Source organism: Physella acuta, unplaced genomic scaffold (assembly GCF_028476545.2).
Source record: "Physella acuta isolate Inbredline_101_S28 unplaced genomic scaffold, ASM2847654v3 ptg000189l, whole genome shotgun sequence".
NCBI classification, from domain to species: domain Eukaryota; kingdom Metazoa; phylum Mollusca; class Gastropoda; family Physidae; genus Physella; species Physella acuta.
In genome coordinates, this window is record NW_026731708.1 from 350,281 (window position 1) to 377,352 (window position 27,072).

Here is a 27,072-nt window from a genome sequence, read left to right on the forward strand (position 1 = left end):
TTTAATATTTTTAAAAGCAACATTTTTACCTATCACCTCTATTTGAACTAAACGAAAATCATAACTTTTTAATAAAAGTCTATTAAATTATTATTTATTATTACTGTTAAAAAAAAGAAAGACTGCGAATCTCTTAACGTAAGCAGCATTGGCCATAAATCTAATACTGTCATATCTGTACATTGTTATTAGTCTCTGTGTACATTGTGTACAGGGATCAGTGTTGTTGGTTGTCTGTGTACAGCATACAATGGTCAGTGCTGTTTGTTAACGAGGTGACCGGTACACACATTATGTGGTTCAGTTTGTTGTTTGATTTTGTCTCTCATTCATCATGTTTACCACGTCTGGAGTGATTAAAATCCTTATTATTAAATCGTCTTTTTCTTTGTTTTATAATTTTTTATGCTTGTTTTGTTTATTGTGGACTTGATTGTTTTAGTAAATATTGAAAGTTTGAACGAAAATTAAAAAAAAAAAAAGAGTTTTTGTTATCGCAGGAAATAAACAATTAAAATGTGCCCAGTGGCAATACTGTATCCTAAATAGCTTTAATGCATTTATTAGGCCTATATATATAGATAGAGAGAGAGAGAGAGAGAGATATAGGCCCACCATACAATAGTATATGGAATGTGTCTCACTTGCAGAAATACTTTTGATTCCTGGATTTAAAACTTCCCAAACATTTGATCCCACTTTGAGCTCCTTGGGTTTTTTTTTAACAGGCTCAAAATAAAAATAAAAATAGTGGATTTATATAACAATTTTTGTAATGAAGAAATTGTAGGAGAAGTGGGAGAAACATCAATACAGCCCTTTCCAATCAATCGCATTATAAATTTGTATTGACACGATCAGAAGACCCTTTGACAAAAAAGGGCAGCATCAATAGACTCCAACTAAAGAGTTCCCAATAAGAACTCGTTATCAAAATCACACTAATGTAATACATGACTACTTTGCTGTCGCCATTTACTAAGCTCAAGTTGTAGGTTAAGTGATTCTGAACATCAAGTAGGCTAAGTTCCAAGCTTGCATTAATCACTCGCTGAAAATAAACTTCCTATTAAATGTTAATTTTGCTATTCATGACATTTACAGTTATTTAAACAAAATTACCTTCCATTAATCTTTAACCTCCTGCTATACACTAAGATGAACATCAGTGTATGATAAACATCAGTAATGACATCAGTAATGTCATCAGTGAAAGATGTACATCAGTAATGTCATCAGTGTAAGATGAACATCAGTAATGTCATCAGTGTAAGATGAACATCAGTAATGTTGTCAGTGTAAAATGAACATCAGTAATGTCGTCAGTGTAAAATGAACATCAGTAATGTCATCAGTGTAAGATGAACATCAGTAATGTCATCAGTGTAAGATGTACATCAGTAATGTCATCAGTGTAAGATGAACATCAGTAATGTCATCAGTGTAAAATGAACATCAGTAATGTCATCAGTGTAAGATGAACATCAGTAATGTCATCAGTGTAAGATGTACATCAGTAATGTCATCAGTGTAAAATGAACATCAGTAATGTCATCAGTGTAAGATGTACATCAGTAATGTCATCAGTGTAAGATGTACATCAGTAATGTCATCAGTGTAAAATGAACATCAGTAATGTCATCAGTGTAAGATGTACATCAGTGATGTCATCAGTGTAAGATGAACATCAGTAATGTCATCAGTGTAAGATGTACATCAGTAATGTCATCAGTGTAAGATGTACATCAGTAATGTCATCAGTGTAAGATGTACATCAGTAATGTCATCAGTGTAAGATGTACATCAGTAATGTCGTCAGTGTAAGATGAATGTCAGTAATGTCGTCAGTGTAAGATGAATGTCAGTAATGCTGACATTTCTCTGTTCACTACCTGTCCAAATGAACTGAAAAGGCCTATTTATTCCCCGGAAAACAATAATTTTAGGACCTCACTCATTGTTCAGTTACAGTGGGAAAGAGATAGCCTACATCTTTTTTTTTACTGAAGATTTAATTTTAGCAAAGTATTTCAAGCATATTTTGGGTCCCCTAATCAAAGAAGAGATGCATGTTTATCTAGGACTATTCTGTATGTCATCAACATTGCTTTAATTTACTTTAAAACAAAACAACAGTGTTTATATTTTTTATAAGAACATGAAGTATGCTTGGTCAGCAGCCCTTGAACTAGTCTACTTATATGTTTGTGTGCACAAATTACATACAGGGATTGGGTGGTAATACAGTGCAATGTATGTAGGCTATCTTTAAACCCTATGATTCCCACAACCCTTTTTCACTGTTTTCGACTACAACGTGGGTCATTTTGACCTGTATACTTTTTACATAGACAAAGTGAAAATCCTGATCCAACTATATGGTAGGTCAAATTGACCCATATACTTTTTAATAAGAGCCCTTTAATATTTTGATGAAATTATATATTTTAACAATTCAGTATAGTGTTAAAATAATCATCCTTCCAAAACTTTAGTTTTTAGTTGTTTGTTTTGGTCATAAATATTGCAAAACTACATAAAAAATAAAACAATATCAACACATTTTGAATAACAAGAAACTTGTATTATGTTAGATATTATAATAAACTTATAAGAATTAGTGTGATCTTTGCAGATAGAAGTTGCACACTTTTGACAGCTTGTAGAAGTTTTCCTGTCTGACTTGCAGATAGAAGTTGCACACTTTTGACAGCTTGTAGAAGTTTTCCTGTCTGACTTGCAGATAGAAGTTGCACACTTTTGACAGCTTGTAGAAGTTTTCCTGTCTGACTTGCAGATAGAAGTTGCACACTTTTGACAGCTTGTAGAAGTTTTCCTGTCTGACTTGCAGATAGAAGTTGCACACTTTTGACAGCTTGTAGAAGTTTTCCTGTCTGACTTGCAGATAGAAGTTGCACACTTTTGACAGTTTGTAGAAGTTTTCCTGTCTGACTTGCAGATAGAAGTTGCACACTTTTGACAGCTTGTAGAAGTTTTCCTGTCTGACTTGCAGATAGAAGTTGCACACTTTTGACAGCTTGTAGAAGTTTTCCTGTCTGACTTGCAGATAGAAGTTGCACACTTTTGACAGCTTGTAGAAGTTTTCCTGTCTGACTTGCAGATAGAAGTTGCACACTTTTGACAGCTTGTAGAAGTTTTCCTGTCTGACATGTAGATAGAAGTTGCACACTTTTGACAGCTTGTAGAAGTTTTCCTGTCTGACTTGCTGGGGCACCTGGCACAATGCTCTCGCTTAGATGCTCCTTTTATCTCTGTAACATCAGTATCAGTAGCTACAGAATGGTCATCTCTTTCCAGCAGTTAGTCTAATGTGATCTGTAGTTGCCTTAGCAAACACTTGAACTGCCTTCTGTGTTCAGATTTGGGCAAAACAAAATCTCTGACAACCTCAAGTTGGAAAAATCATCGATTGTCACTTTGTGGTAGCATGTTGGTAGGGAATTTAATCTTGTAGATTACATTTGCTGCTATCGATGCTATATCTAGCTTGTTGAAAATTATAACCATTGGCCACCTTTTGGTTTGTTGTTTTGCAGTTACAGCATGGGCCATCAAATCCATAGTGTCAACTCCACCCTTTGTAGCATTATAGAAATTTACTATATCAGGTAGGGTTGTTCCACTACTGGTTGTCATGATCTTTGTTGCATCAGTTTGCATGCTAGACAGTAAAATTACATTTTTTTAGCCAGATTTGTAGCTGACTATAGTTGAATCCTTTCTATAGATAAATTTTGGCTCACCCTTTTTTCTCTGCTTAGGACCCTAGAATTCATCTGCTATTAACCTTTTGTTTCTTCTCAAGGTTCCTACCAAACTGATTTTTTTTTTCAGTAATGTATTACACAGCTCCATGTAAGTAAAAAAATTGTCACAAGTTAGGTTCTGCCCTGAGCCAAGGTTTACATAGCTCCAAAGCTGTAGTCCGTCCCAAATGTACTTGAGGAGTGAGTCCAATTTAGCCTAAGTATGGCTTAGATGTCAGAGGATACATAGTCTCTGTATCAACACACCAGAATATTTTAAGGCCACACTTATCAGGCTTAGATGGCAAGTGTTGCAAAAAAACTGCAGCGTCCTCTCCATGGCATCAACTGCTCATTAACAGTTATAAAAGGGCTAGGAACATAGTGTCTCTTCAAAGATTTCATACATTTTTCCCAAACATCCCTAACTGGAGCAAAGGCGTCATTATCAAAACGAAGCCTGTTGCATAACTTCAGAAACCTATTTCTTGTTAGTGTGCCCCTAACATAGTTATATTTATATCCAAATTGAGCATTCCAAATAAGTTCAGTTGGGAAGATGTTCTGGTTCATAGCACCTAAGTTGATGAAGCAGCCAATAAGTGCTGGAATCTCAGTTTCATCAGCTGGAACACAGTTGTCTCTGTCCATCTTTTTACCTTCCAAATTTGTGTATTTAACTACATCTGCTACAATTTAATTTGTAATGAATAGATTAAATACCGAAATGGGGTCATAGATGTTGTTACAAAGAGGAATTTTTGTCTTCGGGGGATGAAAGATGTTCCCTTGACCACCTTGTATCATCTTTGGTGTTTACCTCAACAGCAAAAGTAGGGTCTTCGGATGGTGAATCAGCAAACAGATCAGTAGTGGGGTTTGAAGGTCCTGCAAAATCTGATATATATAAGCTTTAATAAATAAATATAATGCATTGGTCTTTCACACTATTTATCCTTACTGCTATTAGAAAAACACATTGCTTACCATCTTGAGAAAGTGTAACAACAGGTCCCAGCTCTGTCAAAACTCAAAACATATTCCTCTTCTTACCCTAGATCAGAAGGTAGGTCCTCATCTCAGAAGCGTAGCTAGGTGAGGGTGGGTGGGGCAGCCGCCCCGGATGCCGGCCTTAAGGGGGCGCCAAAAGGGGTAGAGAAATTAATTTAAAAGCTTAATTAATTTAAGCTAAAGCATAAAATTATACACTTTCAAAGTTAAAAAAATGAAGGAAGACAAGGCTTTACGTAGTGATTTAGATGTTTTTATAGAAAATGTTACGAGTTAATAACTGGTAAGAAGTGCCACAAATCTTTCCAACATAGGAGGGAGGGGGCGCAAAGTTAATAGTTTAATAGTCTGCCCAAGGCGCCGGAATAGGTCCTTACGCCTCTGCCTCATCTAGTGGATAACTTCTTCCTCATCAGTAGTATCTCCCTCTTCAGACAATGCCTGCATTTTGCTTTAAAACAATTGAAATAGATTTCACTCCATTGCAAACATTATTTTTGAAACAAAGCTGCCACAGAAACAGGATGTAGAATAAAAGTATTAATATGCAAGGGAAAGAACTCTAAAGACATAGGCCTAGCCCATACTAAACTATTTGAATTATAACTATAAATTAGTATAAAGTATAAACTAAACTAGATTCTAGATCTATAAGTCCTAGGCCAAAGGGAAGCTTTTTGAAAAGTGTGTGTATGCCTTTTTTCGCATACAATTATTTCAGTTTTGTTATATAAAAAGTGTATGGGTTAAAATGACCCATGTTAGTAGTAATAGTAGGGAGAGGTATAGTTAACTCAAATCTACTCACCCTCTTATACAACATGCAATTTTTTTTCTTGTTTAGAATTAAAGCATTGTAGATTCTATACTGTATAGGCAGCATATGTATTATGTAGAAGCTCAAAACAATTGGTCCAGTGTTTGACCGGTAAATAACTAAAATTAAAATGTTATGTTGCATGGACGGATCAAAATGACCCCTTATTATTTTTTGTTCACCCTCTTGCCCTCTTATGATCACATTTTCATGGTTGTAATGTTGTTAAACACAAGCATCTCAACGGATCGGATCTGGTGTTATAGATTCTTAACTAAAAACCATAATACTTAGGCCTAGATCTAGATCTATAATATAATAATTAAGTTATATTTATTATGATTTTACATTTCGGCGAGATAATTATTTATTTTAGTTTAGTGAGAGTTACTTACCTTGCCCCTGAGCGATAATAGGTTTGTTGTTGTACCTAGCAGATTTTTCAATAGATCCCTCAAACTTCAAGTTAAGGTTACCAAAGGGTTTTGTGTAAATATTAACAAAGTTATCACACAAGAAAAACTGTATTTTAATTAATTATTGTGGAACTTAATTATAGGTAGTTCAGTTTGATACATTACTGAGATCGAGAATTAGAATCTAGATCTAGATTCTAGTCTAAAGCTAGATCTCTAGATCTAGAGACTAGAAATAGAATCTAGATTCTAGATCTGAGATTCTGAGACTGAGATCTATTCTAAATTCTAAAGTATTCTTGTCAATGTCTAGATTCTAGATTTTGATTAGATCTAGATTATTCTAGATCTAATCTAGAGAAATCTAGATCTAGATTTTTAGATCTAGATTCTATCTAGATCTAGCATTTAGATTTTAGGGTAATCTATCGTTTTGGGTACGTAAAATCGCCCGCAACTAGTAATGTGAAAAACAGGTGACTCCTTACATTTTAATAATCATTTCACATTTTGAGGAGGATTTATGTTTTGAAAAATACAAAAATGTTTCCTTGTTTCATTTATGTACCTGTTTTTAAACAATTGAATTAAAACTTTTCAGTAATAAATGAACACCAGCGATGTTTCCAACAGATGCAACCATGCTCATTTACTATAGCAGCCATCTTGTTAAAGTTTTATTTTTATAGACTTATAGCACGAGATTCAGGTGGAAGTCACTCTATTTTACTAATGGCTGCTGTTCATATAGCAAATCTTGCTTGCAGACACTGCTGTTTAAAGTTAATTTTTGGCCTATATTGATATATTTAGCCATTGATTTCGGTTTATTATTCATTTATCTATAATATTTGACACAAACATATCACAATATACTTCTATTACAGCCTTGACAGCCTTAACGTTTTCGTACATTAATAGCAGCGGGCGATTTTACGTATCCAAAACGATAGATTACCGATTTTAGACTTAGTTTCTAGATCTAGGATATTTATTATTTAGAATCGACCCTTTGAATCCCGGACAGATGAGATCGTCCCCCCTCTAAATTTATCCAATTTTTACCCAAGAATCTGAGTAGATCCAGCTACCAGATCTTCAATAAATTATAATTACAATAATAATTAGGCCTAGGCCATACATGAGTTGAGATGAGTAGCCTTCCTCACTGTTGTATTGGGGCATTGCCTATGCATGCAATAAGAATACTTACGACCGAAAGTCACTGAATCTTTTACCAAATTGCTTTGTTTAATTAATTGTTTTATAACATGATAACTGATAACACACTGTCACTACACATTCATTTCAATAATTTATGTAGAATATAAATGTAGATCTAGGACTTGGCCTTAACTATAACTACTATTTTAGGGAGAATAGATAATAGAATCTTCTTTAAAAAAGGGGTGTTAGGTTACTGGTAGTTAACTAAATACACACATGCCTGGCTAATGTCAATGCTAACCATGTCCCTAACCCCAACCCTGGTCCTACCATACGCCTAACCCTAATTTCTAATCATAAAATTAGTCGAGATTACAATACTACTAACAACCGAACACACCTATTTTATGGAAGAGTCTATTATCAGACAATCGCATCTAAAATCATCTCTATTTTAATTAAACATTATTCCCTCCTCATAGGTCACAGACCAGAGGAGTGGTTTAGATTAGTATATTTTTAGAATTTAAGAATAGCAGGATTTCTTTGAGACGGGGGAAGTACACCCTGAGGATGGGGCTTTGCAGTGTACCCCAGAGAGATGCCTGAAAAAAATACTGGCCCTAATTTAAATTTAGGACTGAAATTGTGTATGACAGACATGAGAAACAAATGGCTAAAAAAATATTGTAGATGTATGATAAAAAATAAAGAAGTGCATTACACTAACAGTACACATGTAAAAGAGATTGCTAACACTAATATTAATACTAATATTAATCATAGCCTTAATTTAAGTACCTCTATCAATTGTAATGCCCACCAAGTAAATATACTCATATAACAGATCCCCAATTTAAAAAAAATAAATCTTCTCATTTATTTGATATTGTGTTTCAGTGTTACCATCATTTATTCTAAACTGCTGATGGCTCATTAGATATAACATCCACATCAGTTGAGGACGAAACTTGATCTCTGAATCAGCAAGGTAAATATATGGATCAGTTATGTTGTCTTATCCTGCCACTTTTAACCTTTGTTGGTGTAAAAAAAAAAAGATTCTTTTTTTTTGTAGTTATTCAGATAAATTGCCTTGGCTGTTATTTATTTAATTTACACCTGTTTTTTTTTTCAAAATTGTAATAATATTTCCCATTGTCTGAGTGTTGATTATACCATATTATAAATATAATTTATTATAATGGCTACCATCAGTATCACACATATTGTTTATGTTATTTCTTCGCTTGTTTGGTTTTGAAATATGTTACAGAGGAAGCAATTGCTGCCTATAGATGCAAGCCAATTTGGCATGTCCATTTTTTTGTTAAAAAAATCGCAAAATAATTTTTTGCTTTATTCAAACAGCTGGTTACATTTTAAAATAAGCTTATTGCTTTTTAAATATAATTTATACCTATCCGCTTTTAGAAAAATTAATTATGTTTGCAGACGTAATTGAGTTTGTTTTATTTATTTGAAAATGTTTTTTTGTTTTGTCTACTGTCTTGTAGTTTAATGACTTTTTTTTTCACTCTTTTAACGAGTAGTCAGCAATGTTTTAAGTGAAAATTACATTTCAGGTATGAAAGGGCTAGAGCTTAAGGATGTCTTTCTTCAGAAAAAAGAAAAAAGGTTATACCCACACTTTCAACATCTTACTTTGACTAATTTCCCGCTTAAACTAAATAAAAAAATGGTGATGGACATTTCTTTTATCTTTGTAATACAAGAATAGGCAGCCAATTTAAACTCACTTTGATACCTTTAGATATTTAAACTAAAATTCTTTTCCAATTGATTTTTCCTATTGTGTTTGTTTGCTACTTTATTTCTTTATTTTACTGTTGCAAAAATTTTATTGCCTCTAAAGTTTGATGTTTGTGAGCCCATAATAACCTCAAAATCTGTGTCTAATCCCATCGCATTTTTAAAAATTATCATTTCTTTAAAATATATTATCCACATTTACTTTTTGATATAAACCCTTTAATTCAATTCATATTTAATTCAGTTCCATGAGTAAGCTGTGATAATGATAAATTTTAAATGAGTAAAACATTTTTGGTGGGTTGTGCTGTAAGCTGGGTTGTAGCATGCAGGTATCCAGGCTTGAAGTAGCTCATTAGGTGACAAACTAATTAGCACTAATAAATCTTTACTGACAACTTTATAAAACACTCGTAAATACTTGTTTCCTGTTTTTTCTCTCTGGTGTTAACTTTTTAATTTTTTGCTGCTGAACATATCTACTAAACAAAATATTTCTTCCCCAAGTTTAATAAATAACATCATTTATGAACTAACTGCACATAATTTTTTATGGATAGAAAAATTTAAAACAAAAATTCAGTGATACAGATAACTGATTCATTTCTTTCAAAATACAAGGCCATCATCAAGCTGAGAGGATGTAATTTAAAATGTTAATGTAATTGTGTAACACATGTTAATGTGTTGATCAAGTAATTGTGTAACTGTTTAGAAGTGTTTACAGCTGTGACCCACACACAAACTGTCAGCTGATCTAATGCCATGGTCTGATAAAGTTTTGATTTATACAGGGCCGCCAGCAGAGGACACCCCAAAGAAATCTGAGAAAAAAAGTAAGATGCCATTATTCAGACGCCAGAGTGAAAAGGGAAGAAAAAGACAGCAGGATCTGGAACTTCTGGTAAAGTGGCCAGACTTTTTAGCATCTGAAATAAAGATGGAATATATTTCTTGTGATCAGCAGTTTGGGTTTTACTTAGAAAGTGTGTGCTTGTTGGTTTAAGAAAAAAATCGTCAAGACCATCTTTTTGATTTTGGCATTTTAATCTCTCAGGCTCAGCAAGACCCAGAACCAAGATTTGATTTATCATCATGTGAGTTAATGGAGGTAAGTGGTAAACACATCTAGGATATTTTTTGCTTTATCATCGTGTGAGTTAATGGAGGTATGTAGGCTAAAAACACCAGGAAATATTCTCTTCCTGTGATTGTTGTTTACCTTTTGTTGATTAAGAATGTGCTCATGTGTAATTATGAACAAAAGAATCCAAGTTTACTATTGTACACTCTTTTATTGACCAGGTACCATCAGGTGTCTATGCCATCTGTAGAGTGCTACAAAAGCAGGTAAGTCCCATTATTGAGTAATATAGATTTTTAAAAATAAATCATTTACATACTCGAAATAATTAAAACTTTTACTTGAATTAAATTCACATTGAAACCATTTGAAAGATCAGAGTAGAAAACAATAGGTCTTTAAGTGTTGAGTAATAAAATAATAGGTTTGTACATTTAAGAAAGAATAAAATAGAAAGAATTTTAAATTATTAATTTTATAATAAAAGTTTAGTGCACTAAATTAGTGTGTTTTGCTGATATCTTTAGGTAAAAAAAGTAGTTGTTCCTATTGCTAGTTGTAATAAATAAAAAAATATAGCTGTTGCTAGTTTTAACAAATAAAACTATTGTTTCAGGTTCTTCTACTACATGATAACTGGCTGCAAGGGTTGGGAGGAGGTGGTGAAATATCAGATTTAAGTCTTCTAAAGGTGATTTGATTCATTTAGCAATAGTTGTCTTGATAGTTGTTTATAGAAATATCAGATTTAAGTCTTATAAAGGTGATTTGATTCATGTTTCAATAGTTGTCTTGATAGTTGTTAAGAGAAATATTAGATTTAAGGATAGGCACCACGGATAAAATTTTTTTTTTTATTTAACACATTTCTGGTTGTTTAATAAGTTCATATAATTATAGTTGTTAAACTATAGACAAAAATAATACATAGCCGTCAATAGCAGTACTGATTGCCATGGAAACCGTGAAAAGGTGTGAAAACTAACACCTTTTCAAAACGCTAAGGCTTTGTTCCCATAAGAGATTTTAAAAAGCGGGTGAAAGAATTAGATTTCTCAAACCAAACTATACATTTCTACGTTTACTCATTGCGATAGCTTGTACTCAATTTTTAATACAAATTTTTACGTAAATGTATTTGCAAAAATTAGGGGGTGGTGTTACATAAATATCAATATTTCCATAAGTATTGTAGTAAACTTAATGTACAAACGTAGTTTTGTAGATGGTATCATGCTGAATGCACGTGGAATGTTTTATTCTTTTATGACAAAGAGTTCCAAAGCCTTAGCGATTTGAATGTTGAATTTTGAGTAAAAATGCAAAGTTGAGAAAACGTGAAAAGAAGAGCGGGAAAAGACATGGTGCGTTTTCTCTTATAGAAAACAGAAAAAAAACGTCTTGTTATATGTGGAAGAACCATTTGTCTAATAACATACGCTTTGATTTATGTTGTAAGTTTTAGACAGATTTTTTCTATGTAAGCAGAAAATATGTATACAACAGGTAATGAATGTATGACTATTAAGTATTACACATCCTATCAATCGAGCGGTATTCTCAGAACAGCTATCTTCAAACCAGATCAAGTTTTGTTTGTTAGCCGGTCTTCTCACTTCAAAATAATGTCTTTCTCTACTCAAATTGTAGCTTACACAAGTTTAGTGCCTTATGATAATAGCCTACAACACAACACTGGGTACAACGCTTGAGGCTAGACACGCCCCCTGCACCCCACCCCACCGCTGGATAGTGCGTGAAGAACCGATGAGCCATAGATTACCAATGTTCATTCAACCGCGAATAACACATCTGTGTAGATAGGGTCAAGTACAGGGCCTAAGTGAATGCTTCTCAGCTATCCTATCTAGTATTTACATTCGTTGCTACCACACCATATACAGAGAGATGGGCATACACATTAACACATGTGTCGTATACAGTCCGGTGTAAAGCCTGATGAACGCGTTCAAGCCTATCACAGCATGCCGTAACTAGATTATAAACCGGCCGTTGGTTGAACGGCGAGAAGGAAATGAAAGGGGTAAAGGGGATGGACAGTACATTCTTCAAACTGATAGTCATGTCCATGACGCATTGTTTCAGCTTAGTATAAAGCGTACGAAACATTGTTTAATATTGTTCCAGTGATAATCAACAGTGCGTTTCTAGGCCACGTTTCAATTACTAAACTTAATGTTGTTCTATAACTTTAAAACAACAAATAGAAGAGTATACGCAAATGATGTAAACAAACGAGACAGGCGATTGTTTTGTTTATCTAGAAACAAGATGGCTGCCTAGCACACGTGGTTAGTTGCAGCCTATCGTGAATTATTTTGATTTACTGTACTATAATATGATTGGTCAAGCGTATCATTGAATCTCTTCCCCTTCATAATTTTTACGTGCATGCCCTTATATGGAGTTTGATATAAAAATTTACTTTGTAGAAAACAACTTCTATCTCACTTATTTTTAGAACAAAAGAAAAGGTCACTACACCAGCGGGTACACGAGTGCTTGGCCCTTAGATTGCTGTAAAGTTTATGGTGCCCCGCGGGCCATAAATACATGTAATACCCGCTCGAAGATAGCCGCTGTCCGCGTAGTAGTGTGAAAACTTGCCGGGGGGTACCATGTTTCACATCGCAATAAACGGATAACCGTAAGCTGTAGAAGACCGAAATGTTCGGGTTAGATAGATAAAAGGTATTAGTACCGAATTAAGAAATACAAATTTTGGGGAGCAAAATTAACATTTTATCGAAAACATGGGTATCTTGTTCCCTTAAGTCTTATAAATGTGATTTGATTTGTAAATCAGTAGTTGATATTTGTATAGAGAACTATCCTTTTTTAAATTTTAAAAAAGATAAATTCATGTATCAGTAGTTCTCTTGATAGTTGTGATTAGTTTAGTTAAAGGAAATGTACTTAGAAAACTTCTCAATATACATGTATGGCTTGTAGAATTATTCCCAAATATCCAAACAATTTCTTGATCCCAGATCTTGGACCTACACAACAATGAGCTCAAGTGTCTACCTGATGACTTTGGTACCTTAGTCAGTCTACAGGTAAACCCACCTCTGTGATGTGGTCAGATCTTACAGTAGCGCTGTTATAAAAAGATGTTTAAGTAGTGACGTTGAAACAAAAGATTGCTGAGTAGTACTGTCATGATAAATTAATGTAAAATAAAATGTAAATTACTCTATTTAGTATCATATATAAAACCTATTTTTGTATCTTCTCATTTGATTTTTGTTTGTTTTTATTTCTATTATAGGTTCTAGATTTGTCTGGGAATCGTCTAAAAGAACTGCCCAAATCTTTTGAGAATATTCCATTGTTGCAGACCTTGAACCTGAGAGGTAACTTTTTTCGGCACATTTTTTTTCATTCGGTTGGGGAAATAGATGTAGGCCTCGTTAAATCATTTATTACTCTGAAAAATTGCTCTTGGCCTCGTTATATAATTTATTTAGTGGGAAAATTGCTCTTGGCCTCCTTACTTTTTTGACCTGTTAAAACATTTATTTGTCCAAACATTTATGGTACAAACTTGGAGTCACCAATTACACTGGATGTGTTTTAAAGATAAGCTAATTAGAGCTCATTGTTTTCATGCTTCTGATGTCCTTTATAGTGATTACATACCACTAATTACTAGTATGTATCACACATTTGATTTCTGTGTAATTTATTTGACCTTTCAGACAACCGTTTCTGTACATTCCCTGCTGTTGTTTGCCAACTAAAACGTCTGAGGACGCTGGACATCTCACACAACAGCATAGACACGCTGCCAGTCAAGTTGTGCTTTGTTAAAGCTTTGGAGACCTTGATACTGGACGTGGAGAAAATGAAGTTCCCGTCAGAGGGTAATTTGCCATATATGGTGTTTTATGGTTAATTGAATTGACTTTATCAGAGGGTAATTTGCCATATTTGGTGTTAATTGAGTTGACTATATCAATATGTGGTTTTTATAAGTTGACTCATTCGAGGTTAGGCTTTATTTGATGTTTTATGGTTAATTGAGTTGACTTTATCAATATCTATTTTTTATGACTGACTCAGTCGAGGTTAGGCTTTATCATCTGGCTTTAGGTAATATTACGTAGATTAGGATTGACTCAGGCAATATTTAGTATTTTATGGCTAACTCAGGCAATATTTGGGTTTTTATGACTGATTGGTCACATGACTATCATGTGACTGTTAGAGTAAAAGCCAGTATAAACTTTTTGTTTGCAGATGTCTGTAGAAAGAGCACAGCAGCGGTGATGATGTATCTGTGTGGACGTGAGTTCATTTTGTTTTCTTTCTTAGGCTGAAATGTTAGATTTTAAAATCATGATCAAAGTTTGTAAAATAATACATTACTATCACTTAGGCTGAAATGTTAGATTTTAAAATCTTGATCAAAGCTTGTAAAATAATACATTACTATCACTTAGGCTGAAATGTTAGATTTTAAAATCTTGATCAAAGTTTGTAAAATAATACATTACTATCACTTAGGCTGAACTGTTAGATTTTAAAATTTTGATCAAAGTTTGTAAAATAATACATTACTATCACTTAGGCTGAAATGTTAGATTTTAAAATCTTGATCAAAGTTTGCAAATAATACCTTACTATCACTTAGGCTGAAATGTTAGTTTTTAAAATCATGATCAAAGTTTGCAAATAATACCTTACTATCACTTAGGCTGAAATGTTAGTTTTTAAAATCTTGATCAAAGTTTGCAAATAATACCTTACTAGCATGTATGAAAAGTGAAGTTTAATTCTCATTTTCATAACCAATGAGAAATTTTGTTTTTCCTTTTGAGGATAACTTTCACCATACACAATTTGGATGAGTGAAATAAAAAAAAACACTTTGAAATTTATAATTGCCACCAGGAAAAACCTGAGATCACCTCAAGTTGTTGTTAGAAACATGGTTACGCCTCCTGTTTCTGACAGAAATATTTTTTTTCTTTTCTGGTTGTCAGTGACATCTCTGCACAAAATATTTTATTGTCTTATTAACACATAACTTTAAAATCTAGTTGGATGAAAAAAATATTTATATCCTGGAACAGAAGCATAGATAGTTACATCTCTGCACAAAATATTTTATTGTCACATTAACACACATCTTTTAAATCTAGTTGGATGAAAAAATGTTTATATATTTGAACAGAAGCATAGATAGTTACATCTCTGTGCGAAGTATTTTATCGTCTCATTAACACATCTATTAAATCTAGTTGGATGAAAATATTATATGCACAGATAGAGTATTAACACCCCTCCTAATTTTGGCTGAAAGTTTTTTTATTATCAACAGAAACACAGAGTGTAAACCCTCCCCCCCCCCCCCCCACCCCCCAATTTTGGCTCCAAGTTTTTTATTATTAAAAGAAGCACAGATAGAGTATGAAAACCCCTCCAAATTTTGGCTCAAAGCTTATTTTATTATTATCAACAGAAGCACAGATAGAGTATGAACACCCCTTCAATTTTTTTATTATCAACAGAAGCACAGATAGAGTATGAACACCCCTCTAAAGTTTAGCTCAAAGTTTTTTTAATATCAACAGAAGCACAGATAGAGTATGAGCACCCCTCCAAATTTTGGCTGAAGGTTGAAGCTGCCAACAAGGGGCTTAAGTCCTCCTCTAGTGATGGTTACCTCAATGTTGCCCAGATAGAGAGCCAGATGATGGTGGGTGCTTGCAGATATTTCTAACTATCCAAGAAACTAACTTAATTTAACGTTTCATATTTAATATTCCTTTTTTGTTTGATTTATGCTGGATCTTCTCTTTAGTGTTGGTTAACTGATGTCATGCACATTTTTTTCTAGTTTATCCAACATAGCATACACAGTTTGTTTAATTCACTTGTTATCATACACAATTATTTTCTCAGGAAGGAGTACAAGCATATCAAAATATACTCGTAAGTTTAATGATTTAAATCTTCTTTTGTAAAAAATTTGCCTATTTTTTTAAGATCTAGTCTACTTGATTAAGATTGGTTTTAATGATTAAATTAATTTCTTTAGATACTGTATTCACTTAAACAACAGCTTATATATATATCATGACATCTAGGATCAAAAGCGTAAAGACGCAGAAGAATTGGAGCGTTTCTTGTATGAGGAGAATGAGGCACAGACGCAGTTGGCTGTCAATGCTGCATATAACCAGAGACAACTCCTGTCTAGCATAACCCAGGTTAGTTCCCCTGGTTTTGTACTCTTTGGTTAAGTCTGTTCTAAAACAGAAACAAAAAAATTCCATCTTTTGTGTATGACCTGGTCTACTCACATGAAGGTAACATGGCTTAGATTTTTTAACTTTGTTATAACCTTTGTACTGCCAATTGCTACAATTATTCTGCCTCTGATAATTCTACTTTCTGCTCTACTTTCTAAACTTGCAGCACACAGAACAAGACTCAGAAGATCTGCTCAATCTAAACAACAGGAAAGAGATGGAGAAAGAAGAGTTCCTCAAGTACTTGAATGACAGTAAGTCCAAACATACTTGTCAGAAGTTTTTACTTTTACACTGTTTTTAGTTTTTTAACTGGTGAAATAACATAATTTCTGCATTTCTCATCAGTTGAAAATGGAATTAGCAGTCTTCTGACTGAGATACTTGACTTCAACACAAAGGCTAAAGAGACGGAGAGGCTGTTGGAGCTGATGGAAGAGGAAAGGTGAGTGTCTTGGTGTTACGTCCACCCTCAGCTGCTGACCTTAGCCCAGTGTTTTACGCTTTACCTACTACTTAAATAAACAGTTAAATGCTATAAATATCTATCTTCAGAATGAAAGAAGATGATTGGTTGAAAGTCAGATGGGAGGAACTACAAAATGTTAGGAAGAAGGAAATTTTAGGTACGTATTTTCAAAAAACTATTTTCTTTAGTTGAGTGTGTTTTAAAAGCACCAGCTTTTAGGTGGTCTTGATGTGTAGTTGATCTTTTGGCCAGCATAAAGCTGAGACATTTTTAAACCCTCTACCAACCCCTCATGATGTTGATCTAATATATCACCCTGTAGCTGAACTCAGACTCTCATCATTGGGCTCAGACTACTGCTAGTACAAACAGTATCAAATGGTATCCTATTTTGTTCTAAGAGAACATGAAGGTGATGTATATTAGCCACAGTGATAGATGCTATAAAAATGATTTTCTCCCCCCCCCCCCCCCCCCCCCCAGAGAACATGCAGGTGATGTTGCGAGAGTTTGCCAGCATGGAAGCAGCCAGAGAGTGTGTGGAGATGATGAAGGGAGAGATAGCCAGAGACGCCTTAGATCAGTGAGTTGCATCTTGTGGTGTTCAGACGAACAACTCTTTCTCTTAAATTTGAAAAACGTACATTTTTCAGACTTGATAGCTTATAGGGCAGGTGAACTAGTGTTGTCAGCCTCTGATGTTAGCACATAAAGGATTTTATTGCCAGCACTCTGCCACACAGACTTTCCCTGACACAGGTCAGGTACCCATTAGAGCTGGGTTGACTCATCTGTATTGTGGCGTCTATACACAAACATTGAAACCTACAATTATTGAATATTTTTCTTCTTTTTTGAGATATTTTCACACTGTACATAGAAATTAGCTGTCTATAAAAAAGAATAGAGTAGCCTAGCAAAAAGTAAAGCAACCTTCTTCAAATAGTTCCTTTCTTCTAGAGAGAACTTTGATGTTGGACAGATGCACAGCCTGATACACTTCAAGGACATAGAGAACCAGAAGATTGTCCAGCAGCTAGCAGAAGAGGTTTGTACTGCCAGCAAGGGGAGATCACTCCTCTTTAAAACATATAACTCTTTAGTTAATAGAAACAGAATGTCCCTGACAACATAAGAACTTTATTTAAGATGTTATGGGGTCGGCGTGGTCGAGTCGGTAAAGCTCATGGTTGCTAAACCGAAAAGTGTCGAGTTCGAGCCCTCGGGCAGATGAGGCTCGTTAGCTGGGGACAGCCACTCTTCTAGGAGAGAAAACTCCAAAATTAAACAACTGCTGCCTTGTAGTTTGTTCTTGGTTGGACAAAGGCTATGGAAGCAAATCCAAAAAGAAAAGCAGGCTGAAATCGGAGTCAATGGCCTCAATGGCGCATAACCAGTTGACACGTAACGCTTAATTGTGTTGGAGGCGTGGTCGAGTCGGCTAAAAACCTCATGGTTGATAAATTCGAACAAAGTCTCGAGTTCAAACCCACTGGCAGATAAATCTCGATCCCCTTCAACACTAATAATTAAGAACGAAGAAGAAGAAGAAGAAAGATGTTATAAAACCTGTAGAATGTTTGTTCAAATGCTAAACACTGCCATTTCTCCCCCTGCACTAGGAGGAGCTACAGAAGACGGCGTTTGAAGCTCTGCTGATATCCCAGGACTCCGCCCACTCCCGCATCATGGCACAGATTGTCCTCATAGAGTCCGAGCTGGCACAGCTGACCGCTATAGAGATGGACCAGAGAGCTAAACGGATGCAACACCAGTTTGTACGCTGAAAATTCTGTACAAATAGATTTGAATTTCTATAGAGGAGTTTTAAAGATACTTTTGCGCTGTGAAAAAAGCTAATTTTTTTACACATACTTTGAGTTTATTTTATATTTAGTGATTGATGAAAAAATAATGATGGTTCATTTAATAAGATATTTTAACCATATATTTTGCTATATTTTTTTTATATCTTAAACCAATTGGTAATATTTTCAAAACGTTAAAAAGAACATGATATACTGGAAAAAAAGTAAATAATACTGTATGTAAATTATCTCCCTTGCCCAGAACATTGTAGCTGATCAGAGGATTGCCCTGTCTGCCATGTTGTCACAGCTACTGGAGGAGAAGGAGAAACGTAAAGCTGAGCTCAAAAAGAGGCTGGTCAGTTATTTTTCCTTGTGTGCTTGTGTATTTAGTTCAAAAAGAGGCTGGTCAGTTAATTTTGCTTGTGTGCTTGTGTATTTAGTTCTAAAATAGGCTGGTCAGTTATTTTTGCTTGTGTGCATGTGTATTTAGTTCTAAAAGAGGCTGGTCAGTTAGTTTTGCTTGTGTGCTTGTGTATTTAGTTCTTAAAGAGGTTGGTCTGTTTGTTTTGCTTGCGTATTTTAATTTAGTTAAAAAAGAGGCTGGTCAGTTAATTTTGCTTGTGTGCATGTGTATTTAGTTCTTAAAGAGGCTGGTCTGTGTGTTTTGCTTGTGTATTTTAATTTAGTTCAAAAGAGGGTGATCAGTTTAATTTGCTTTTGTGCTGTATAATTTGCTTTTGTGCTGTATTTAGTTGAAAAAGAGGCTGGTCTGTTATTTTAGCATGTGTTTTTGTATATTTAGTAGAAAAAGAGGCTAGTATGATAATTTGCTTGTATGCTGGTATATTTAGTTCAGAAAGAGGCTGGTCAGTGACCTACTTTCTGGTACTACTTCTGTTTGCTAAATAACCCAGTCATAAAACTAAGTCCCAGAATAAAACTGGTGTCATGAAATATTTCTCTCCGCCAGATTGAAATGGAGCAACAGAGGGAGGAGGGACAACAAGACTACTGGCTGGTTCAGTACCAGAGGCTACTGGACTGGAAGCCCCAGTCCCTCATTGATAGGGTCAGTTTGTTTTATCAGATGGGGTCAGTTTGTTTTGTCAGACGGGGTCAGTTTTTGTTGTCAGATGGGGTCAGTTTTTTAATTGGCTGGGGTTTCAGATCTGACAATTCTTTTGGTTTAATGAAAAAAGGTAACTCCATTGATGAGCCTAACCTTCCATATTAATGCCAATGGTTCTCATTTCCATAATTTAAGTTTTAAATTAATTGTCATTCTTTGACCACATCACCAGGAGAGTCAGCTTGAAATAGCTGTCAAAGAAATCCTGATTTCCTCCGGTGCCGAGGATTACATTCCTGTGTTTGCCAGACATCGCATCACCATAGAAACCATGATGACCTTGACTGACAGCGACCTGCGTCAGATGGGTGTTCATGAAATGGGGATCAGAAAGTCCATCGTCAAGAACATTGAGCTTCAGCAAACAGACTACAAGAAAACACCAGCTCATGACAAGATAAGGGTCAGTCCTGTTGTTTTAATTAAATATTTATTTCAGTGTCAGTGGGCTTACAACATTGGAGAATGTTGGTCAGTTTATTTATATGACCCTTAACTAGCTGGTGTGGAAATTAACAAGATCAGTAAAAACATACATTCGGTATTTTATCATATGTAGTTTAGATATGTTTGAAAGTTAATTTTAACTTTGATATGCTTTCTTGCAAAAAAGCAGCGGGAAATGTTTTTAGACGTATTAATTAAATTTAGTAGCAATGTTAGTAATCTAGGGAAAGAGATAGGGCAGCTAAGGTGTTTTTTTTTAAATAGGCTGTGTTTTTGGATTTAATTGAATTGTTTAATGTTTACTTTTAAAATGTCGTTTTTAATATTGGACTATTTTCTTGAATAGATCGATTAGAAATAAATGTGAGGTTGTTTTTTTATGAAAAGGACTTGACTAAAGCTTTTGCTTTATCCCATAACCAATCCTGACTTTATCCAGGAGCCAGCCCTCCCCCTCCCTATGAATTCCTGCCTACAGCCCCCACAATATTTCTTGTTACCTTATCCCCAGGAGCCAGCCCCACCCCCACATGAAGTTCTGCCTACAGCCCCCACAATATTTCTTGTTACCTTATCCCCAGGAGCCAGCCCCACCCCCACATGAAGTCCTGCCTACAGCCCCCACTATAACATTTCTTGTTGCCTTATCCCCAGGAGCCAGCCCTCCCTCCCTATGAAGTCCTGCCTACAGCCCCCACAATATTTCTTGTTGCCTTATCCCCAGGAGCCAGCCCCACCCCCACATGAAGTCCTGCCAACAGCCCCCACAATGCCTGAGCTGACCAGACAGCCTTCACTTCCTGCTGCTCTGCTGGAGAGACAACTCTCTGTCACAGCCAGGGGACTTAACTCTGAATGTGCCATTTGTCTGGATAAACAAGTTTGTTTGGTTTATTTACATTTTACTGCTAATTTGATCCTTTAAAAACAAAATTATTGTTCTCTTTTTACTGCTAATTTGATGCTTTAAAAACAATGTTATTTTTCTTTTTTACTGCTAATTTAATGCTTTAAAAACAAAGTTATTTTTCTTTTTTTTTATGATCCTTTGCAGACACAATTATTTTCCTTTTTTTACTGCTAATTAGAACTTTTAAAAACATAATTATTTCATTTTACTGTTAGTTTAATCCTTAAAAAAATATATATTTTCATTTACATATTTACATTAAACATGGTTTCTATTTTATTTTTATTTTTCATTAAGTCAGAAAATATTATTTACCTCTCCAGTCCAGCATTATATTAAGTCTGTAAAATATTATTTACCTCTCCAGTCCAACATCATATTAAGTCTGTAAAATATTATTTACCTCTCCAGTCCAACATCATATTAAGTCTGTAAACTATTATTTACCTCTAGTCCAACATCATATTAAGTCTGTAAACTATTATTTACCTCTCCAGTCCAACATCATATTAAGTCTGTAAAAAAAAATTATTTACCTTTAGTCCAACATCATATTAAGTCTGTAAAATATTATTTATCTCTCTAGTCCAACATCATATTAAGTCTGTAAAATATTATTTACCTCTCCAGTCCAACATCATATTAAGTCTGTAAAATATTATTTACCTCTCCAGTCCAACATCATATTAAGTCTGTAAACTATTATTTACCTCTCCAGTCCAACATCATATTAAGTCTGTAAAATATTATTTACCTCTCCAGTCCAACATCATATTAAGTCTGTAAACTATTATTTACCTCTATAGTCCAACATCATATTAAGTCTGTAAACTATTATTTACCTCTCCAGTCCAACATATTAAGTCTGTAAACTATTATTTACCTCTATAGTCCAACATCATATTATTGGGTCCGTAGCGGACCTTGAATCCTTGAAAAACCCTTGAATTCCAAAAAACATCTCAAGGCCTTGAAAAACCTTTGAATTTCCCCAAAAATGAGCAAAAACCCTTGAATTTTATAGGTAAACCTTGAAAACCGTGCGTAAATCGAATTTTTAAAAAAATTCAATTCTGATGGATCTAAATTTTTTCTGGCTTTTTTTTTTTTTTTGCCGTGGGTCTGCGTTAACTTCGGAGTCTACTATTTCCAACCCTCTCCTTCGCTGAGCCTCGTGGTATGACCTAAAACTGACCAGTTTTGCATAGGCTCTTCCTAACCTAGATTCTAGATCGTGATGTAAACGATAGCCGAGGGCTAAATTTAGCATAGTTTTTTTGGATATCTCCGTTTACGAACGAGTTACTAGATTCTAGATCTAGATTCATTGTTTTCTGTTAGGGCCTACCTACTTGTACGGTTTTGTCCGTAATTTTTCGATTTTGACACCCCTGTTGCGGAATTAGGCGCAAATGTTACGCAAAAGCCCACAGTAAACATCAAAATCGATTTAGTGTCGACCTTTTTTTTTTCTTGTGTTAAATTTCCGTGTTATCGGGTTCTATGGTTTCAAACATCTTCAATCATAACAATCGACGCCTCAAATCCCTTCCCGACAATATCTCGGCAGTCGTTGGCTCTATATTGTGAACTTTATTGACCCCGCGAGTGGTCTGTTGTCTCCTGATCGGTGATGTCCGTAAAGAAAAAAATTGTAATGTGGCCTAAATCATTAAAATTCTGGTCGCGCATGGAAATTATCTCAATTATAATTAAACCTACATCTAGAACTAATATTTTTTCTTCAAGAAAATAAGCCTTAGGTTTAAATAAGAAAAGAATAGCCTGAACTATGCGAGCGTAGGTTTCTATTTATTTAAATTAAAATTTTCTCGGTGTGGGTTAAACACAAAAGGGCGAAATGTAGCTGCCGAATTACGGGTAAATAGGGAGACATAATTTATCGAGTTATTGTGTTCTGTTGTTTTAGATGTGCGAGAAGACACGTTTTTACGAACCTAGATCAATCACGGTTCTTTGTGTACCCCACGATAGCAGATGTTTCGGTCACTGCGACCTTAGAAGGTCTTCTAGGTCTATCTCAACTTACAGTGACCTCGCAGTATATTAATAATTAATATAGTCGTGGATCTAGATCTAGATGTTTAACTATTAACCAACAAGATTTCCTAATGCCTAATACCAATAGGCATATTTATCACGTTCGTTAAAAAAACCAATAGCAAATGACGTAATCGTCAATCTCACGTGGGCTATGGACCAAATACACATTGACTGTATCAGATGGGTGAGGCTGTAGACAGAACTTTTTGATGTCATTCTTGACATGGCTGTCTGGTTATTTATGACGATATGGGTTGGGGGTAAACAGTGTTTCTTCCAGACTTTTTTCTCCGGGGGGGCACTTGAAATCTTCGGGGGGGCGGTAAACTTTCTTCGGGGGGGCGGACACTGTTAAAAGTATATATTTTCTATATAAAATATATAAATTTCATTTCGTTCGGGGGGGCGGTAAAAAATTTTCGGGGGGGCTTTGCCCCCCCGAAGAGATGCCTGGAAGAAACTCTGGGGGTAAAATTCGCATTAATTACGTGACGTCATCAATGGGCTACCGCTAGGCTATGTAATTTTTAAAAAAAACTAAATCCTAACATTACCAGCTCATTAGCATCGCCGATTGTCTTCTTAAAAAAAGGAAAGATTTTGCGCCGACGTAAAATTTTTTTTGTATTTATCAAAAGAAAAGAAAAATAATTTGAAGGACTATGACTGTGCTGTTTTCACTCAACTTTACGGACACTTTTTACCACCTCTCACTTCAAAGTCGCGCTGACCGTAAGACCTACGACACGAGACCACGGGCGAGCACAGTAGTGTCTCACGGTCAAAGCAGTTCTACAAAAGCTGTTTATCTAATTTTAACGTGGTTATCTTTAATATTGGGCTTACTGCTAGATTAAAGCGAAAACAAAAACTAGATCTGCATCGTTTTAGGTCATTGAACAAAATATGTAGGTCTGCTATAATTTAGTTACACCATCTAGCAGGGTCTAGATCTAATTGCTTTTTACTGTGGTAAAACGTCCTTGAAATGTTTAAGAAGCCTCGAATTACCGTGTTTGAGAAAATTGCCGCTGTCACTGCCCCCTCCCATCCGCTTGTAAAAAAAAATCCGCTTCTCACTTTGTCGGGCGGCTACATCTCTGACATGAGTATTACTAGCGTAGTTACTTGTGAAATTGTTTTAAAAAAAACAACTTAATTCTGTTATTCCGTGATATGAACTAACTTAAAACTTCCACGATATTTCTTTACGTCATCATGTATATCATAGGTGGGGACATTGGGGTCGTCCATAAATGACGTCACACTCGTAGGGGGAGGGGGGATCCGTAATCGTGTGACGGTGTGTGATGAGGGGATGGGGGGGGGGGGGTCAGATCGTGTGACATCACACTTTTGCATTATTAAAAAGCAATGTTAGAAAACGAATTTTAGAATTTTAGAAAACTGTTTTAATAAATTGTAAAAGGAATTGATTAAAATACTCTATTTTGACAGAGTTCAGACAAGATTTTGGTGAAAAAATCCTATTTTAAGAAAAATTGAACTGCAATCAAGGGGGGGGGTGTGGGAGGGGTTACAGGCTGAGGTGTGACGTCATTTTAGAGGGCGGGGCCTGGCTTTTTGTGATGTGTGACGGAGGGGGGGGGGGAGAGGTAATAACCTTTTAAAAAGCGTGAGGTCATTTATGACATTAAGCAGGATAATTTCTACAAGCATAGCTAGGTTTTTTTTTTGTTTCTATATGTGTGCAGAGTCCTTTTTAAAGGAATATGTGTGCAGAGTCCTTTTTAAAGGACTATCAGACAGACTAACCAATGCTTCCTTTTATGTATAATGACCTGATTCTGATTATCACTTGACATTGACAAGTCATTCAATCGAAGTTGGGTTTGTTGCTGACTCTCTAATAAAGTCTCTAGAAAAAATAAAAAAAGCAAGTGAGCTTCAAATTCTCAATTTCAAATCTGATTGTAAGACAACTTTGATAGGATTTTCATCAAATTTTTTTTTGAAATCTCCATTACTTTAGTCATTAGTGAGAGAATTAGCCTAATGCAAATGTTTAAAAATAGAGCCAGTTCACCAAAAAAATGAAGGGAATTCTTCACATCCTAGTCAACAAATGGAAACTGAAATCAGCTGAGTGTGACCAAGTTCTGTTTCAATTTTCAACATTCATAGATACATGTACTCTAAATGGTTGTCTATCTAAATCTAATTGAGAACATGATAGGCTGGACATTTTTTTTCCATAGAACAGCTTGGTAGCAAAATTTCTTATGTGAACATTTGGAAAATTGTTAGAGATCTATTGCTTCTGTCACATGGTCAAGCCAGTGTTGAAAGAGGTTTTTCTGAAAATAGAAGTTGGAGGAGTGTCATTTGACACCAAAGATACTGATTGCAATAGGGATTATGCTGGACTCACAGACAATCTCCTGACTTAGATAATTTTGAAAATAAACCGGGAGTGATCTCCCCTAAACTTTCTCGAATATTCTTATATAAAATAACAGGGGATGGGAACTCGGGCTATAGACATGATTTTTAATCCATTTTAAATACTTAAAGTTTTAAAAATAGAATAAAATCTCGTAGACAAATTAATTGCACACCAAGTGAACGCGAAATAAAAAAGCGCATAATAGTGTGCAATATTATTATTACTTTTAAAATTTACATTAGTTTTTTGAGAAATCGGAAGTAGCGTAAAGTACTACTTCCAGTCAACGGAAACGACTCAAAATTTAATAGAAGGTAGAGAATTAGATCTTTTACTTACGTATGAAATTTCATTTATCTATCTGAAATAGTACTCAAGTTATAGGCTTTTGAAAAATTCAAAGTAGGAAAAGTACCACTTCCGGTTATCGGAAATCGCTCAAAAGTTGATACGGATCTACGATTTTGATTAAATACTTATATATGAAATTTCATCAACCTAGCTGTAACGGTACTCAAGTTATCGTGTTTACACACGGACACACACACACACACACACACACACACACACAGACACACAGACATACGGACAAGATTGCAAAATTATGTTTTTCCGTATCAGTGAGATGCAAAACGTCGAGATTTGCAAAAATCTCGATTTTTTTTTTTTGCACGATTACAAGACTTTCTCTATACTTCGTATATACGAGAAAGTAAAAACACCAAAATTATTTCAAAAATTGTGTGTGCAAAAAACATACATCACCCTCATTGTAATGCCCGTTAGTGGTAGTTTATACCTTGAAATTCCCCCCAAAATCACCTTGAAAACCTTGAAAAAGCCTTGAATTTTCTTTTGGGATTTGGCTATGGACCCTGTATTAAGTCTGTAAAATATTATTTACCTCTCCAGTCCAACATCATATTAAGTCTGTAAACTATTATTTACCTCTCCAGTCCAACATCATATTCCTGACCTGCGGCCATGTCTGCTGCTGTTCCACCTGTGCGCTACCTGTCAAAGAGTGTCCCTTGTGCCGTGCCAACATTTCTGCCAAAATTAGAATTTCCCTGCCGTCCTGAGTCACCACCCACATGGGCTAGACAAAGAGCAGGTAACCATGGAAACGTAAGGACTGGATTAGTGCTAAGAACTGTGTTCAAATGAGGTAGAACAAAGTTTTGAGTCAAGTTTTCTTCCAGTGTCAGCTATTCTGTAAAACTGGCCTTAATTTTTTATTGACTAATGCAGATGTATATTTTAAGGGGTCGCCCATGAACTATGTCACTCTTTGTCTGATGAGTTTTTCCTTCCCCTACCTTTGTTACACACTGTCACAAAAAGTCAGACCGCCCTACTCCCCAAAATGACATCACACTTCAGCCCACTAAAAGTCTATTAAAAATATGTTTAAATTGCAAAAGTGTTGTCAAATTGTCTTAACCTCCTCCCCCCTTCCCCCCCCCCCATGTCCAAAGTCCCCACCCCCATGAGTGTGTCATTATTTTTGGATGACCCC

The 27,072-nt window shown here is 35.1% G+C and overlaps 1 protein-coding gene across 5 annotated transcripts; it reads left to right on the plus strand.

Annotated features, from left to right (window-relative positions):
* Window positions 1–5,950: 5,950 nt before the first annotated feature.
* Window positions 5,951–26,992, plus strand: LOC131936839 (E3 ubiquitin-protein ligase LRSAM1). 5 transcript variants are annotated; one of them, XM_059293931.1, is made up of 25 exons: window positions 5,951–6,011; window positions 8,079–8,169; window positions 8,765–8,816; window positions 9,746–9,855; window positions 10,009–10,062; window positions 10,257–10,301; window positions 10,652–10,726; window positions 13,047–13,115; window positions 13,328–13,412; window positions 13,758–13,922; window positions 14,299–14,346; window positions 15,636–15,760; window positions 15,967–15,996; window positions 16,152–16,274; window positions 16,483–16,570; window positions 16,665–16,761; window positions 16,872–16,942; window positions 17,269–17,368; window positions 17,746–17,833; window positions 18,408–18,563; window positions 18,856–18,951; window positions 19,567–19,665; window positions 19,898–20,128; window positions 20,897–21,052; window positions 26,510–26,992. In XM_059293931.1, the coding sequence occupies exons 3-25, from the start codon at window positions 8,789–8,791 to the stop codon at window positions 26,633–26,635; spliced, it is 2,265 nt and encodes a 754-aa protein (XP_059149914.1). In that variant the 5' UTR covers window positions 5,951–6,011; window positions 8,079–8,169; window positions 8,765–8,788; the 3' UTR covers window positions 26,636–26,992. The 5 variants fall into 5 exon arrangements, with proteins under 5 accessions (XP_059149914.1, XP_059149917.1, XP_059149915.1 ...); XM_059293932.1 differs by lacking the exon at window positions 5,951–6,011 and adding an exon at window positions 6,019–6,084; XM_059293933.1 differs by lacking the exon at window positions 5,951–6,011 and adding an exon at window positions 6,056–6,154.
* Window positions 26,993–27,072: the final 80 nt, after the last annotated feature.